We start from the raw sequence: 15,448 nt of genomic DNA on the forward strand, positions 1-15,448 counted from the left end.
GTATATATTTCCAAGGCAGGCAGCCTTTCATTTTGTGGAAAGCAAAATGGGAAACTTCAAAGTAACTGCAACAAAAATAATATGTGGTTCCTCATCCTTAGAAATGTATCCTGATCAATATAGAAAGCCTACCAAGATATATCCAAAACCTACCAAGTGGGCAAAGGCCACTATTTTGAAATACAGTGGTACCTCGGGTTAAGTACTTAATTTGTTCCGGAGGTCCATACTTAACCTGAAACTGTTCTTAACCTGAAGCACCACTTTAGCTAATGCGGCCTCCTGCTGCTGCGGCGCCGCTGGAGCCCGATTTCTGTTCTTATCCTGAAGCAAAGTTCTTAACCTGAAGCACTATTTCTAGGTTAGCGGAGTGTGTAACCTGAAGCGTATGTAACCTGAAGCATATGTAACCCGAGGTACTACTGTACCAGAATTGTTGTTGTTACTCTGAGTGAAATGAACTTTGAAGTGCCAGATAAGGGCGTTTAAAAACAAGAACAACAACAACATCGAACTGATACAAAAAAGATTAGGAAAATAAGGAACTGGAAAAATAAAAATGGCAGATTCGCCCATCCCTACCCCAATGCCCTTTTCTCCTTTTTAAAATTTACTTGATCCTATTTTGCTTAATGCCTCAACTCCACTCCTTGCACATATGCTGCCAAATGCTTCCATTCACATTCTCAAAGGCCTCACCCTCTATATGCCAAGGGGAACCGAGGCGGAGAGAAAAGAAGATGGAGAGAGGACAAATTTGTTCAAAAGGGATGGGAGCCCCTATGTCCCGCCAGCCTGGGCAATCCTCAAATGTCAATTAAAGCTTTCCAACAGAGCACTGAGCCGCTTTGAATTTGCATGCAGCCGCAGGAGTGATTTGGAAACTGTTGGGGATGGGGTGGAAATCTGCATAGGTTCCCCATGACCAAAGTGGGGAGAGGAGGGCAGAGGTGGGTGGTCGGAGAGAAAGAAGGTTGGGCTACACATCTTATGAAATGCATTCAAATGAGGCAGAAACAAACCTACACAGTGACTCTGGATTTGCCTCCCTCCCTGCATTTCTGACTCTCAGCATGGAGCTGGTGCAAGTGTCTGGAAAAAGAGCAAAAGTAAGTAGATTAGTTTACAAACTGGGGCCTGGGTGGGGGCCAAGAGGCAAGTCATGCTTTTGCAATTCAATTTTGCCCTGCAAAAGTGCAAAAAGTGTGCAAAAGCACAATTTTTAAAAGTGTGACAAATGTGAGGAGAAAAAAACTGAACATAGGAATTGGGAAAAGGGCTGGAGTAGGACAGAGGTGTCCTCCAAGAGAGGAGAATGATTCATTGAGAGCTAAAACTAAGAAGAAAGACATGAGCTGCCTTACAGTTTATATTCTTTTTATTTAAAATTGTACACCACAGCAATATGTTTAAGGAACAGTGCTAGAGAAATAATTTCTACCAAGAGACATTCCGTGTCATACAAATGGACTTCCCTCGGCTCTCCTCCCTCTGCAATCAGCTTTGAAACCACGTTCAGAATTCTGCAAGCTGAAGAACTTTCCCTCACAGATGCATTACAATGCGGAACAGTCTGAAGTTCACTGTTAGAATGTTATGTCCCAGGAGGCAAATGTGTGTTCTGGGGACATTTCTTCCCAGACTTTTCTCTGTGGGTGCTCTGTAATTGTGGATTACCTTCCCTTTGAGGCTTCATTGGCCTCTGTCCTCCCACCCGTTCACCTTTCTTTCTAGGCTGGCCACCAGTTATGTTATCTAACTCAAAACTCACGTCTGTTCTGAGTCTCTGGCACATTAGGCAGAATCTGTGGTGTGTAATATATGAAGGAATGATATGGTCAGCACCATGTCTCATCTCATTTGATTTCTCCACTTCAGTGGATCCAGTCCCCAGTTATGTGCCGGCTCTTCTGTTAGAGTATGCCAACCACCTCAGGCAACACATGCTGAGGGACAGTGACTGACGCTCCTTAGGTGTTCCTCCTGGTCGTCCTCTTGCATTGGAAGACAAATGTTGGCCTGTCCCAAACTCTCAGAACTAGCCATTACAGAAATAAAATTCAGTAATGAAAGAAGCCAGCCCAATTGGCTTCTGTGCATGGAATGGTGAAGGTGCCATCTTGTCCTTTGTCTTGGCCAGAAAAATGTTTTGAATTGGCTCTGGAGCAGCCGTGATCGTATAGTGGTTAGTGCTCTGCATTGTGGATTGGCCCTGGAGCTTGCTCATATACCAAACCAGCGATTTTCAGGAGTAATGAGTTGTCATGCCAATTTGCAACAGAGAATGAATTTCCTTAGCTCCTTAACTCTCGGCTAATTGCCTTCATTTGCCTGACTCCTCCCTTCCACCTCATATATGGGTGGGATATAGCCTTTAGCTAGTGCGATTATAATTTATCTAGGAGGACTTGGGTGTTATTTTTCAGGTGCAAGGTAATAATACCGGCTCCAAATTGAAAAGTACCCAATTATGTAGGTAGTGGTGGTGATGCAGATCCAAAGATGGGTGGAGGGTTCTCAGCATGGATGAACTGGAGTGTACTAGTCATTGTGTTTCTAAGATGTGTGAAGCAACAGCTCAAGATTCCACTGGGTCACCCAGCAACGTTAATTCAGTTGTAGTCAATGTGGTATCCTCCAAATATTGTTGGGCTACACCCCCCATCAGCCCTAGACGATATGACCAATGCCATGGACGGTGCAAGCTGGAGTCCAACATCTGGAGGGCACAGGATCAGTTGCCCCTACTCTAAACCCTAAGGAATATGCAAGCCATGTGAACAACTAACCTTTTCATATGACTGCAAATAATTTCATAGTGAATTGCTTTGTTGTCAGCCTCCAGACTCACAGAAAGGCTATAAGCAGCAGATTATCAGATTTGCAGAGGAACAGCCTCTTGGATCCAAAGTTGCAGGGCGGTCCTAGAAGTAACATGTAGAAGAAAGGAATGTAGCACATTTTTCACCGCCTATGTGAAATGATATTAAGGTGGCAAGTGTTGTGGGAAGAGCTTTAGTCTGAAAGCCATAGCCAGGGATATCCAAAAGCTGAAATACGTTTAGATTGTACTTAAGAAAACTTAATTCCCAGGAAGTTTGTCCCATTGGACTCTGAACTGTATGAAGGATTACCTACAGAGTACTACTGTTTCAGGGATGTAGAGCTGGATGCAGAGCGGATAAATCTGCTCTAGTTTTGTGGGTTCAGAGTAATTTTTTGCTCCTCCTTTCCTTTTCACCACAAGGAAAGTCATGTTTCAGTCTAAGTGCACAGGGAATCAATCATTCAATGCCTGTATAGATCATGAATCAAAACCATTTTGCTATTGCAGACTATGGGTGACTGGTTGGTCCTTGAACTAGTTGCATGTTAGTTAATATCATTGGGGAAAAGTCACCCTGTGATGGTCTGAACTGAACCCCTGATGATAATGCCGTTAACTCATGATAGTGCCGTTTCTCTGAAGAAAGAGTTTCAGCCATTGGAGAGTGTTGCGTTTTAGACCGTGAAGAATATGCTTGCTGGAGGGATATTATGCTTGCTATTTCATTCTCATGGACCTCAAAGGTTATCCAGTCCAAACCACAGCCGAGGCAGATTGTCAGGAAGGTTTGCTGGTGTTGTTACTGTTTTTATAGTCGCACCAGTGTTTATGATCTCTCTGGATTCTTTCTTTTTCAGATGTCGGTCTCGGATTCCATGCTCTCCTTCTATCAAATGGTTTCCCGTAGAAAAAGAATAACAGCCGGTGCCTGTAGAGAATCGAACTTGCGTCGCTGCCTTTCCACCTCGGACTTAGTGGCTCTGGGTGTGGGCAGTACGTTGGGTGCAGGGGTGTATCTCTTGGCAGGGGAAGTAGCCAAGACCAGCGCGGGCCCCAGTATCATCATTTCCTTTCTGATTGCTGCTCTGGTGTCCATCCTGGCAGGACTGTGTTACGCTGAGTTTGGAGCCCGGGTGCCTTTAACCGGATCAGCTTATCTCTACAGCTACATAACAGTTGGAGAGCTGTGGGCATTCGTCACCGGTTGGAACCTCCTGCTCTCCTATATAATTGGTATAAACAAGTTTTGGGCTTCTGTGTTTTGACATCTACCGTGTGGTTTCATTGATAAGCCAAAGAGATGGGCCTAAGAAATAATAACTAGGCAGGCAGAACTTTTTTTAAAAAAGTCGATGTGAGTTGAATTTGTAGCTCAGAGCATGTGTTATGCATGCAAAAAGGTTCCAGGTTCAGACTCTGGTATTTCCAGTAGGGCTGTGAAAGGTCCCATTCTTAATCCCTGGAGCACTGTTGACAGTCAGAGAAGGGTCTAAGGCAGCTTCATGAAAATGATTACGACAACCACATCCACTCATGCCCATTTCATCACTGGAAAACTTGGGTGGCATTCAACTAACTTTTTCTGTTAGTGCAAGGATTAGTGCTAGGGCAAGGGGATGTGTGCCCCTACACTATCCCCAGATCTTCTCTGGAGGCTTGGGAGAACCCGCAGAACAAATTCAGGGGAGAGAACCAGAGAAAGTTCTGCTGCAGAAGGAGAAATCCTTGCACTGACGGACTGTTCACCTAAGCACAATGTTGAACGCAACCCCTAGACTACACACAGTGTGGATGGAAACAAATGCTGAATCTCCTGTCAAGAAATGATCCCTTATTTCTTTTGGGCCTCAGTGTATTTAGTCTGTGGTTTTCCAGCGATGTGATGGGCACAAGAACTTCCACTACCAATCGTTGGCAGCCAGTCATTTATTCATTTGAAATAATGATTAGCACAAAACCATGAAGAATCCATATGTGAATACAAAATGGCAGTAGAGGGGAATAGGTCAGTATACACTTATTTAAGATGACCACCCTCCAATGTGTTACAGTGACAGGACATCTCTCGTGCAGAGGGGTTTTTTTTTTACTGCAAATAATGTGGTCGTTTGAGACACATATTTATCTGGCAGATTTTGTAACCTGCCCAATGAAGGTCAGTATAGAAATGTTTTGAATGATAAAATAAAATCCTATCAATGTCTGATACCTAAAAGTTGCTGCTCATTTGACTTCTAAGGGATCTGTCTATGGGAATCTTATATGATAGGAGAGCTTCCACTGCAAGTTCAAATCACGGTGGGTGCATCATTCCCAATTTGCAAAAAAGTGGGTTGAGTGATAGCACACTTAAGCTTTTTTATTTTGTGCTTGTTATTTGGCATAACATAGGTGATGTGTCGTCTGGACTGTCAAAAATGCAGTGTTCCCTATAAAAGCAGGATGAGCATAAAAACTGCCCCCCCCCAATAAACTGAGATGAAAAGACAGAATGAGGAAAAAGAATTATGCAGCCAAGGGGTGAAATGGGCGAGCACGGAGGCAAGAAGAAAGACATGCTCTTTGTAGTGTCATATATAATGTATGTGGTGCCCACACAGCAGTTTAAGGCTGACATACTTCCTTTGAAAGAGAGTGCTAAAAGGGCACAGCTTCATAGTACACAATGGTCATCTTATACCTGAGAATGCTGCTGTTTCGCATGGACCATCAGAGGTCCATAAGCCTTGAAAAGCTGATACTTTATACCTGCATACATAGAACAGCACACAGGGCCCTGCAATATCCCTCATTTTTAAGTTTCGATGTACTGTACCCATATTTGGCAGTGCTATTTTTAAACTGGCTGATTCTCTACAGGTACCTCCAGTGTAGCCAGAGCATGGAGTGCTACTTTTGATGAGCTCCTGGGCAAACGGATCGGCACCTTTTTCAGCACCCATATGGCCATGACCTCTCCGGGACTAGCTGAATACCCTGATATCTTTGCTGTTTGCCTCATTGTCCTACTGACAGGTATGTTTGTACTGATTTTTTTTTTACTATTGTAAGGATCCTTGAAACCCACCCTGCACCAATTTTATTGGAGATTGCCCATTAAATTTTATACAATCAAGGAGTTTTCCCCTACCCACCATGGACTTAATGCAACTCTGACAAATTGGTTTTGAATAATACTAGCATCTCAGTATAGTTTCCAAACCCTGTAATTGTCACCCACAGTAGGGTCAGAGGAGAAATTAACTTTGGTTTGCTTTTAGCTTACCTAATTCACATTTTCAGACACAATAAGCCCAATTCTGAAACAATACCCAATTTGCACTTTCTGAAGCCATTCATGAGCACAGCAATCCTTTGAAATTCACACTTATCCAAATTTTGCAGTGCAGTTTTCCAGCCAAGTAATGTGAAGAACAAAGTGTGTGTATAAATGCAGGAATGACAATAACTTCCAAGATGCATTATATATAGGGAAACTGCCTTGCAAAAAGGTAAAATTGCATATAAAAATGTTTATAGTAGGAAAAATTCTCGCAGAAATGCTTATTAATTTTCCTGAGAATTTCTTCTTAAAAGACATATGCAAACTTGCGGGAATGTGGCAATCTGAATTTAAGATTGGAAAAATGAGAAACGGAGAGAAACCAAAACTGGCCTATTCACCCATCCCTACTGACAGGTCTTTTGCATTTACTCTGTTACTGTCTTTCTTGTTTCTGCTGGACTTGCCACTTGTTCTTTAACAGTTCTCCGTGGTTTCAAGCTGGGGTCTTTCTCAGCCTTACCTGAGCTTGCCAAGAATTGAACATGGGACCTTCTTCATGCAAAGTCCAGTAGTAAAGGACTAGAGGACATGCTTTGTGGAGCCAGTGTGGTGTAGTGGTTAAGAGTGGTAGACTCGTAATCTGGTGAACCGGGTTTGCATCTCCGCTCCTCCACATGCAGCTGCTTGGTGACCTTGGGCTAGTCACACTTCTCTGAAGTCTCTCAGCCTCACTCACCTCACAGAGTGTTTGTTGTGGGGGAGGAAGGGAAAGGAGAATGTTAGCCGCTTTGAGATTCCTTCAGGTAGTGATAAAGCGGGATATCAAATCCAAAACTCTTCTCTTCTTCTTCTTCTTTCCATGCAGAAGGTCCAATATTCAATTCTTGGCAAGTTCAGGTAAGGCTGGGAAACACCCCTGCTCTCAGATTTTCCATATGGTACCAGCAATTGCTCATATCTACTGTACTTTGCAAAGGACACTGCCTCAGGCCTCCATCCATAATAGTTGTGAGGCCCAAGCAATGAGACATTGTATTCGTTGACTCCTTAGGTCTTCTCTCAGTTGGGGTAAAAGAATCCACCACAGTGAATAAAGTCTTCACAGCTGTCAATGTGCTCGTCCTTCTATTCATTATAATCAGTGGATTCATCAAAGGGGACCTGAAGAATTGGAAGATGAGCAAGAATGATCTGTTAATGACTGCTACCCTCAGATTTAGGTAAGAGAATGGCTACACAAGCTCTTGGGCTGCAGTAAACACAGGCCACGCAGGTTACATTTCTACAGAGAAGGATACAAATTATTTAAATATCTATTTGCTGTCCTTTCATGAAATCCCCAAACAGCTACCTGACTTTGCCTAATGATAGGACAGATCCATGCCCACCTACCATTTTTCTGCCTCCTTTGCTGTACTTGTCTACCAACTATATCCAATCAGATCCTTCTGACATTGACTTCCTTTATGTCACCTTCCTTGACAGGAACCAATCCGGCAATGGAACCTGGGACTTTGGGGCTGGAGGGTTCATGCCCTATGGCTTCAGTGGGACTTTAGCTGGAGCTGCTACCTGCTTCTATGCTTTCATTGGGTTTGACTGCATTGCGACTACAGGTAAGCAAGAAAGAAGGCAATTACAAAATGTCCATGATTGATAACCCCATCCGGCAGCTAATAAAGAAAGGAGAAAATATCTATTCACCTCACAAGGGAGCCATTTGTTATTAAAGCTCTCCTGTGTCCAATTCCCCTCCTAAGAGGAGTGGAATGTGTTGTGACTTAGGCGTTGCTGTTGTTGGAACAGAAACCCATAGGCAATCCTTTTGGAATAACCGGAGCACCATGTAAATCTTTGCTTAATCTCTACAGTGACAGGTTAACCATATGAGACGACGTGTGGATTTCAGAATGGTGTGACTTCTTGTTTTTATGTTTATCAGGGGAAGAAGTAAAGAACCCCACAAAAGCCATCCCAATGGGGATTGTTCTCTCTCTGCTCATCTGCTTCTTAGCCTATTCCGGTGTTTCAGCTGCCTTGACCCTGATGATGCCTTACCACCTTTTGGACACCATGAGCCCTCTGCCAGTGGCTTTTGAATACAATGGATGGAGCATGGCCAAATATGCTGTAGCTGTGGGGTCCCTCTGTGCTCTGACCACCAGGTAAGGACAGGATGTGCAATTTCCCCCATGCTTGCATTTTAAGGACATAAGAAGAACATTGCTGGATCAGACCAAGTGTCCATCTAGCTCAACAGTCTGTTTCCAGCAGAGGCCAGAGAGATACTTCCAGGAAGCCCACATACAGAGCATAGAAGCAACACCCCTCTTCCCCACTGTTTGCTCCCCAATTAGTGATATTTAGAGGTTCTGTTTATCTAACATGATACTAATTGACCTTGATAGACTGGTGTTCTATGAAGTCATCTAATTCACTTCCAGGGCTGTCACTGTATCCTGTGGCGGTAAGTTGTATAAATTAATGGTACCTTTTGAACCTTTTGGATCAATGTAATTAGCTGACCCCACACTCTAGTATTATAAGGGAAAAACACAGTAATCTTCCCTCTCTCATTTTCTCTCTCTCTATAATTCATAATTTCATAAAACTCTACTATCATGTCTGCCCTTGGATCCTCTTTCTACAAAGCTCTGGTCCTCTGGGTCATAAAGATTTCCGTTTTATGATTATGATAATCATAACATCTCTTTGTGTGTCAGGCATGTTTTGTGCACCAGCTACCAAGGTGCAAACATGATTTCACTCATGAGCAGAGATGGAGCTTTGGGGTACAATGCCCTCAAGATCTACAGATCTACACCACTCTGATAATAGCAGTTAATAGTTTTAAGACTCATTTCGACTGAAGCACTAGGTAGATCCTGGAAATTTGTTCTCTATGCTTGATAAAGGTCTGCTTTATTGTGTGTAATGCAAGGTCTGTTGTACATCTTGTTGTGCAAGAGTCGGGTAAAGAAAAGGAAGAAGAGATCTTGAGATTTTTCTTCACTTTCTCTGCCTTCTTGTGTAGCTTGCTAGGTTCTATGTTCCCGATGCCACGGATTTTATTTGCTATGGCCAGGGATGGACTCCTCTTTCAATCTTTGGCCAAAGTGAGCAGCCGACAGAGCCCAGTGATTGCAACTCTGGTGTCTGGAGCTGTTGCAGGTATGTATGGAAAAAGGCTCTAACATTGACTAGACCTCAGAATGAACCTGCCAGTGTGGACTAAGAATCCTACTTTGACTTGATCTAGTTTAAATATGAAATAAGGAACCTAAGACGACCCCTGTTGGGTCATATTTGGGTACACACATAGTCCAAAGCAAGTATGGTCAACGTTGTGTCCTCCAGATGCTGTTGGACTCCAGTTCCCATCAGCACCATTCACTGTGGTCAATTGTCCGGGATGATGGGATTTGGAGTCAATAAACATCTGGAAGGCACCATGTTGGTTTTCCCTGCTTGAAAGCAATACTAGTTGCTTTAAAAAAATGTCTGGAAACGGGACATTAGGCTAGCATTTCAACACAGAGCAGGTCAGCCTGTGGGACTGAATGTTAGACTGCAAGAGTTCCTTGACCTTCCCCATGCCAGAATCAGGTGGATTCCAAGGTGTATCTCCGTATGCTTGTAAAATGCAAGCTTTTCATTAGCGACTAGGGCCTGTTCCCCTGCTTGCTTTGCTCACCAGCATCATCTATTCCCACAACCCACCAACCCTCCCACTTCAACCCCTTCCTCCTCCCTTCCCACTTGGCCAACCTGTCCTGCCGCTGTACCTAAACAACTCCCATCCACCCCAGGCATAATTCCTCGCCTCTCCTTGATCACATCTCCATCCTCTGGGTCCCTCTTCCTCACCTTGCCTTGGCTGTCTCCTGCTCACCTGCCTGCATCGCCATCCTCTGGTTCCTTCCTTCTCTCCTTGCCCTGCATATCTGTCCTCTGGATCCCTCCTCCTCTCTTCTCCTTTCTTGCGCCACCTGCCTGCCTGATGGTCTGGCAGCTCATCACACTGAAGTTCGCAGTGCCACTTGTCTGTGACTTCCTTATAATTTTATATATTAGAGAAAAACAGAAAGAGACTCCAGCCATGGAGCCCTTCTCCTCATGTAGAATGAATCAATTGAGCCATTTTTGTGGCTCCTTTCTAATATTGTCTTGGATTGAATAAAGACAAGGTAAAGCAATCATTTAAATGCTCCATGTTATAACCTCATATCTCAGTTTCAAGGAGATTGCAGTGGAGTGCCAAACTGGGCACATGAGAGACCACTTAGGTGTACCTTCCACATTTAGCTTGATGAAATGCTATAGCTGACAAAAAAGTCACTATGGATGGATTTCTTTTCTTTTTCTCTTTTTTTCTAAACAAGATTATGTAAATTGCCCCTCTGTCAGGATGCTGTCAGCGGCTCCCAGCTGGTTGAAAAACAAGGAAAAGTTTCTTACCGTCCTTTTTTATTCAGTATTTACAGAGAGAGGCTATAGAACCCAGCTTCTTGGATAATGGTGATGTCCCAAGTGAATCTCCACCCCCTATCTCTCCCACTTCCTCATTCGTCACTTCTACGGGTGCTGCTACGTGCCTTTGAGCTCGTTGCTCTCCTACTTTTAAGGCTCGCCGGGTTCTGGGAGAGGGAGGGGCTGGGATGCTTTCTAATGACACCGTGTCAGCCCGCTGCTGTTCGGATTGTGCCTCCTCCTCCTCCTCCTCTCCCATTATTTCCCAACTTTCCCCCTCATCTACCTCTAAGCTGTGACCTCCCAGAAACCACTGTTGTAAATCTATATACTGTCTTCCTCTTCTTCCTCCCTGGGAGGGTCAGGATGGGGAGGCGGTCCCCACCATTCCTCCTCTGCCCAGTCCCTGACACCCTCGCTTAAAGGAGGTCCCCAGACCTGTACTCTCCTTGACGGGAGGGAAGCTCGCTGGGAAAGGGTTTCTGCAGGAGACCATATCTTCATCTACAAGGCTACAAGAATTAGCAGAAAATATTTGGTGGTGTTTTCTACAGGCCCTCTTCCTTCTTCTCACAGGTTTAATGGCTTTCCTTTTTGATCTGAGGGCCTTGATTGATATGATGTCCATTGGGACATTGCTGGCCTACACACTAGTAGCTGTCTGTGTTCTTCTCCTCAGGTAATGAGTTGTTCGTTATTTATTTCTCTCTGATGCAGATATGGAGTGCTCATCATGACAACATCCCATGTAATATAAATGTCATTCCAGAGAAGTAGCTTCATTGGTCTGTTTTACTTAAAAAAAAAAAGATCCTCCACCTATTGTAGGATAAATAAAACACCTTCTGGAGCTGGCTTCTGAGGTAGCTATGGTGAAAATGGAAGCAGGGCAGTCTTTATTCCAGATTAGTTAATCTAGAATACATGTCTGCAGCTCTTTCCATTATCAACACTGTCTGTACTCACCACTGGCATGAGATCTCCAACAGGCTACCCCTGATGAAATGCAGGGGAAATCAAAATTGGCTGGGTAGAATTTCAAACCATGCTTAGACTAGCTTCTATTTTACACATTTTAAACAGCCATGGCATTAATTCAGGGCAGGCCCTTGCCATATTGACAGTGATGCAATTATTTAACAGCTGTTTAGTCTGCTTTGTAGCAATTATCTGCTTGAAACTAGTAAGATATCAGTGGGAACAGCCTTTGGATTTCTTAACTACACACAAAAGTAAATGATAAAAGAAAAAAGAACAATTCATCATAAAAGAGATTATTCAATCGCAAGGCACAGTCTGCAAGGCCTCCTTTGGCATCTCTTTGTTCAGAATCTTGTTGCATGTGAGTGAATGCCATCTTTACCTTCTCTGAGGCTTCCTTTGAGCTGGACATTCTTGGAAACCTTGCACTGCCAAGACCACTTCTACTGTCAGCCAGGGATGCTGCATATTCCACTGACAAAGCAATCTGGACAAAAGGCAGATACTAAGTGATGTTTTCATTGATGTTTAACTTGCTTTACAGGTACCAACCTGATCCCAGCTCCCTTGGCCCACCAGAAAAGAAAGGTCCAAGCAGAATACCTTGGGTGGACCTCCTCATCCATCCTCAGATGATCCCGAACCACAGCTCCTCCACACTAGTGTCCCATTCTGTGCTTGTCATTGGTGAGTATTGGAGCATCAGTTGGAGGGGGGGAATGCAGTTTGCATTTACAGGCAAAGTTGCCTGATTCAGGCTTTGGGAAATGATACCCGGCTGCTGTAAAAATTTGCACTTCTTTGAATTTTGCACTGTATACAAGTTATGCAGAGACCAAGCAATGTATACATCAACGCATTAGGTAATGGAAAATATAAATATTAGGAAAATGTGCTTTGTAAAAAACGTATATATGAGGCAACTTTGCATTTAAAAAGGTACTATTAGAAGAAAATTCTCACTGAAAAATGCAGGTGAACTTTCATGAGGGTGGAACGAAAGAAATCACAAATTGATGTGGAAATTGAACTTCAGATTGGAAAAATAAGAAATGAGGTCTTTAAGTTAAGGGAGCAGGGTGAAACCAAGCAAGGAGCTGTTAACTATAAAGAATTGCCCTGCTTAGTTATTACAGGCCTCACTTGAAACAAGCACAAATAACTGGTTCATAACATTATCCGGTCAACTGAGCCTTGCCTTTATGATTAGTTCTCTTCCAGTGCACTTGTTGTGGTGCCTGGGGTGGTCTTTTGTTCCAGGAAGATGTCCCCTGCTTCCTCACAGCATGGTTTTCAGAGTCCATTTTCTCTCCAGCTGTCCTAGTCTGCATCACGTGTGTGCTGAGCACAGCAGGACTGCCATGTTTGTTATCTGGAGGTGCCTGGTGTGTCACCTGCCTTGTTCTCCTCTTCCTGGGGATTCTGGTGGTGTCCCTAATCATCTGGAGGCAGCCACACAGCCAGAAGACAGCAGACTTCACGGTAAGGAAGAGACTTCATAATTGACACTGCCTAGCAAGCCTCATGACTATGTTTGACGTGTTGTGAATGTTCACGGGAAGCATGCATCTACCTGGGAGTAACTCAACACATAGGATTGCACTATAAGGGTACGTAGAGAAATTCCTGTCAACAGGGGGTTTTCTGTGTGGGGTGAGATCCACTTCTTACCACCTTTGCTTCTGACCTGAGGGCTGTTTATCTGCTCCTCATTGTCCTCCTCTTCCCAATGCAGCCTGTGTATTGTGTGTGTGTGTGTGTGCGTGTGCATGCCAGCTTGCCAATATCCTCCTTAAATTGTGATAAACTGGGCACAGCACTCCAGGTGTGGGAGTACTTTTCTCCCTGCATGCTCTCTCAGAGTTACCAAGGGCCATAACAGGGAATAATATTCTTTTTCTACCGTTCATGTCTAATCTCAAAATATCTCTGCACTCATTTAGGTTCCCTGTCAGCCATTCTTGCCCATCCTCAGTGTCCTGGTCAATAGCTACCTAATGGTCCAACTCAGCGGTGACACCTGGCTTCGGTACATGGTGTGGATGGCTATTGGTAAGCCTTTAAGAAATGTGCCACAATTCAGGTAACTTCAGGAAATAATAATGATTTGGAAAGTAAGTGTCTTCTGAATTTATTATAAGGCAGTGCTACCTAGCTCTTACCAGGACTAATACAAGATGGGCATCAGGTTTGGCAGTGCCCTGATCACCACGGTGGGTATGTTTGGACCCCCTGCTCTTCCTTCTTTTGCCAGGATTAGGCAGCACAGCAGCAAAGATGCTGGTCTAGCTGCTGAACCAACCATTGCATTTTCTAATATTTTGCTCCTTCTCATGGAATTCGTTCATGCATACCTGGTGGTCACTTGATAACTGCAGTATCAGCACTGTAACACACCTGAGGTGCAGCCAGGCAGCAGGGTATGTAAATTAAATAAAACTGATGTGTTTAAATGGTCCACCATTGATCTAATGGTAGAGACAGAGCTTTCACATCACACTGTATTGCCTCAAATACAGTGCTTTTCAACAGAGACAGTTCAGATGTTCCACAAGACAAGTCAGTTAGCAAGTGCCAAGTACCGGTAACTAAGAGAAATCAAATTAAATCCATGCATGTGTGAATGAGTCGGTGAAGGATTTTGTGCCTAGAAAATGACAGTTACAGAAGAGCATTTCATCTATAGGCTGAATCAGGGGGGAAGCCAACAGGGTGCCTTCCAGCTTTGTAGACTACAACTCCCATAATCCCTGGCATTGCCCATGCTGGTGGGGCTGGTGGGAGTTGTAGTCCAAAACATCCATAGGGCACCAAGTTGGCTAACCTGAGCTAAATGTCCTGATGTGATTTCAAATGAAGGAGCTTTCTCTAATACGGATATATTTGTGAGGGGGAGGGTCTGTCTGGAGCATTGTTGGTTCACCTTGTCCTCTTATGTGCTGTAGGCTTCCTAATTTACTTTGGCTACGGGATCCACCACAGTGCAGAGAGATCCAGCCACAAAGATCCATCCCCAGAGAAGACAAAGCAGGCAACAAGTGACATGGATCCAGCTGTCACCTGGGAAAAATAACTCTGTGGTGTGGAGCAACTGTCTTCCCTGGTGAAAGGACTTCATAAGAATGGGATTTCACCCTTCCCTTAACTATCTATAGATGTGTCTATTTGTAGCACTCCAACCTGGTGCTCTCCAGATGTTTTGAGCAACAACTCCCATCAGCTCTGGCCAGTGCAGCTATACGTGCCGGGATTGATGGGAGTTGTAGTCCAAGACACCTGGAAGGTATGAGGTTGAGGAAGGCTACTCTTGAGCGAAACTGGATACTCACAGTTAAGTAATGCATGCCATTCATATCCATTGGCTGAGCTGGTGTAGCATTGTGGCTGAGTTCACCAAGCTAAGTTACTGGATGCATGGAACAAGGTTCGCTGGTGCAACGGGACCTTTCCCTAACCCCTAAATCTGCTCTGCAGAGTTTGGGGAAGCCACGGAACAGGTTTAGCATGGACCAGGGGGAGAAGTCCCATTGCACAAGTGGATCTTGTTCTGTACCCCCCATTTAGTGTGGTTTTGTTAGACAAGCTACAGTTCCCACAGCTTTGCCCCTCGCCTCCCTAAATCTGCAATGTGGGGATAATGGCAATAACAGTGGCACATCTGGTTGTGCAGGTTTATAAGCCATTCAGAAAGTCTCCCTGCTGCCCAGATGGCATTGGCCTTCCAAGGTATGAAGGGTAGCTGAGCTGGCAGCAGAGACACCTCTGATGGGCCACATCCCCTCACTCCCTCATGTGATTCTAATTACATGGGGGAAGCTGAATACCCAAAGGGAACTCCACCTAGAGCCCAGCACCAAATACACACACTTCATAAAGGCAATCAAATGGATGGCAGACCCAGCCAA

At 44.3% G+C, this 15,448-nt stretch overlaps 1 protein-coding gene across 1 annotated transcript; it reads left to right on the forward strand.

Annotated features, from left to right (window-relative positions):
• The first annotated feature begins 916 nt into the window (after positions 1 to 916).
• Positions 917 to 14,981, forward strand: LOC128407975 (cationic amino acid transporter 2-like). The gene is made up of 12 exons (XM_053377050.1): positions 917 to 1,109; positions 3,685 to 4,060; positions 5,687 to 5,842; positions 7,144 to 7,312; positions 7,578 to 7,708; positions 8,035 to 8,257; positions 9,127 to 9,263; positions 11,139 to 11,241; positions 12,088 to 12,230; positions 12,859 to 13,025; positions 13,487 to 13,595; positions 14,489 to 14,981. The coding sequence occupies exons 1-12, from the start codon at positions 996 to 998 to the stop codon at positions 14,614 to 14,616; spliced, it is 1,956 nt and encodes a 651-aa protein (XP_053233025.1). The 5' UTR covers positions 917 to 995; the 3' UTR covers positions 14,617 to 14,981.
• The last annotated feature ends 467 nt before the right edge of the window (positions 14,982 to 15,448 follow it).

The sequence above is a fragment of the Podarcis raffonei genome, chromosome 2, assembly GCF_027172205.1.
Source record: "Podarcis raffonei isolate rPodRaf1 chromosome 2, rPodRaf1.pri, whole genome shotgun sequence".
Taxonomy (NCBI): Eukaryota; Metazoa; Chordata; class Lepidosauria; order Squamata; family Lacertidae; genus Podarcis; species Podarcis raffonei.

Bases quoted from the DNA above. Each gene is read 5' to 3' on its own strand.
- LOC128407975 (XM_053377050.1), top strand. From the start codon at position 996: ATGCATTCAAATGAGGCAGAAACAAACCTACACAGTGACTCTGGATTT. The intron at 1,110-3,684 runs GTAAGTAGATTA...TTTCTTTTTCAG, and splicing joins TGTCTGGAAAAAGAGCAAAA to ATGTCGGTCTCGGATTCCAT. The intron at 9,264-11,138 runs GTATGTATGGAA...TTCTTCTCACAG, and splicing joins GGTGTCTGGAGCTGTTGCAG to GTTTAATGGCTTTCCTTTTT.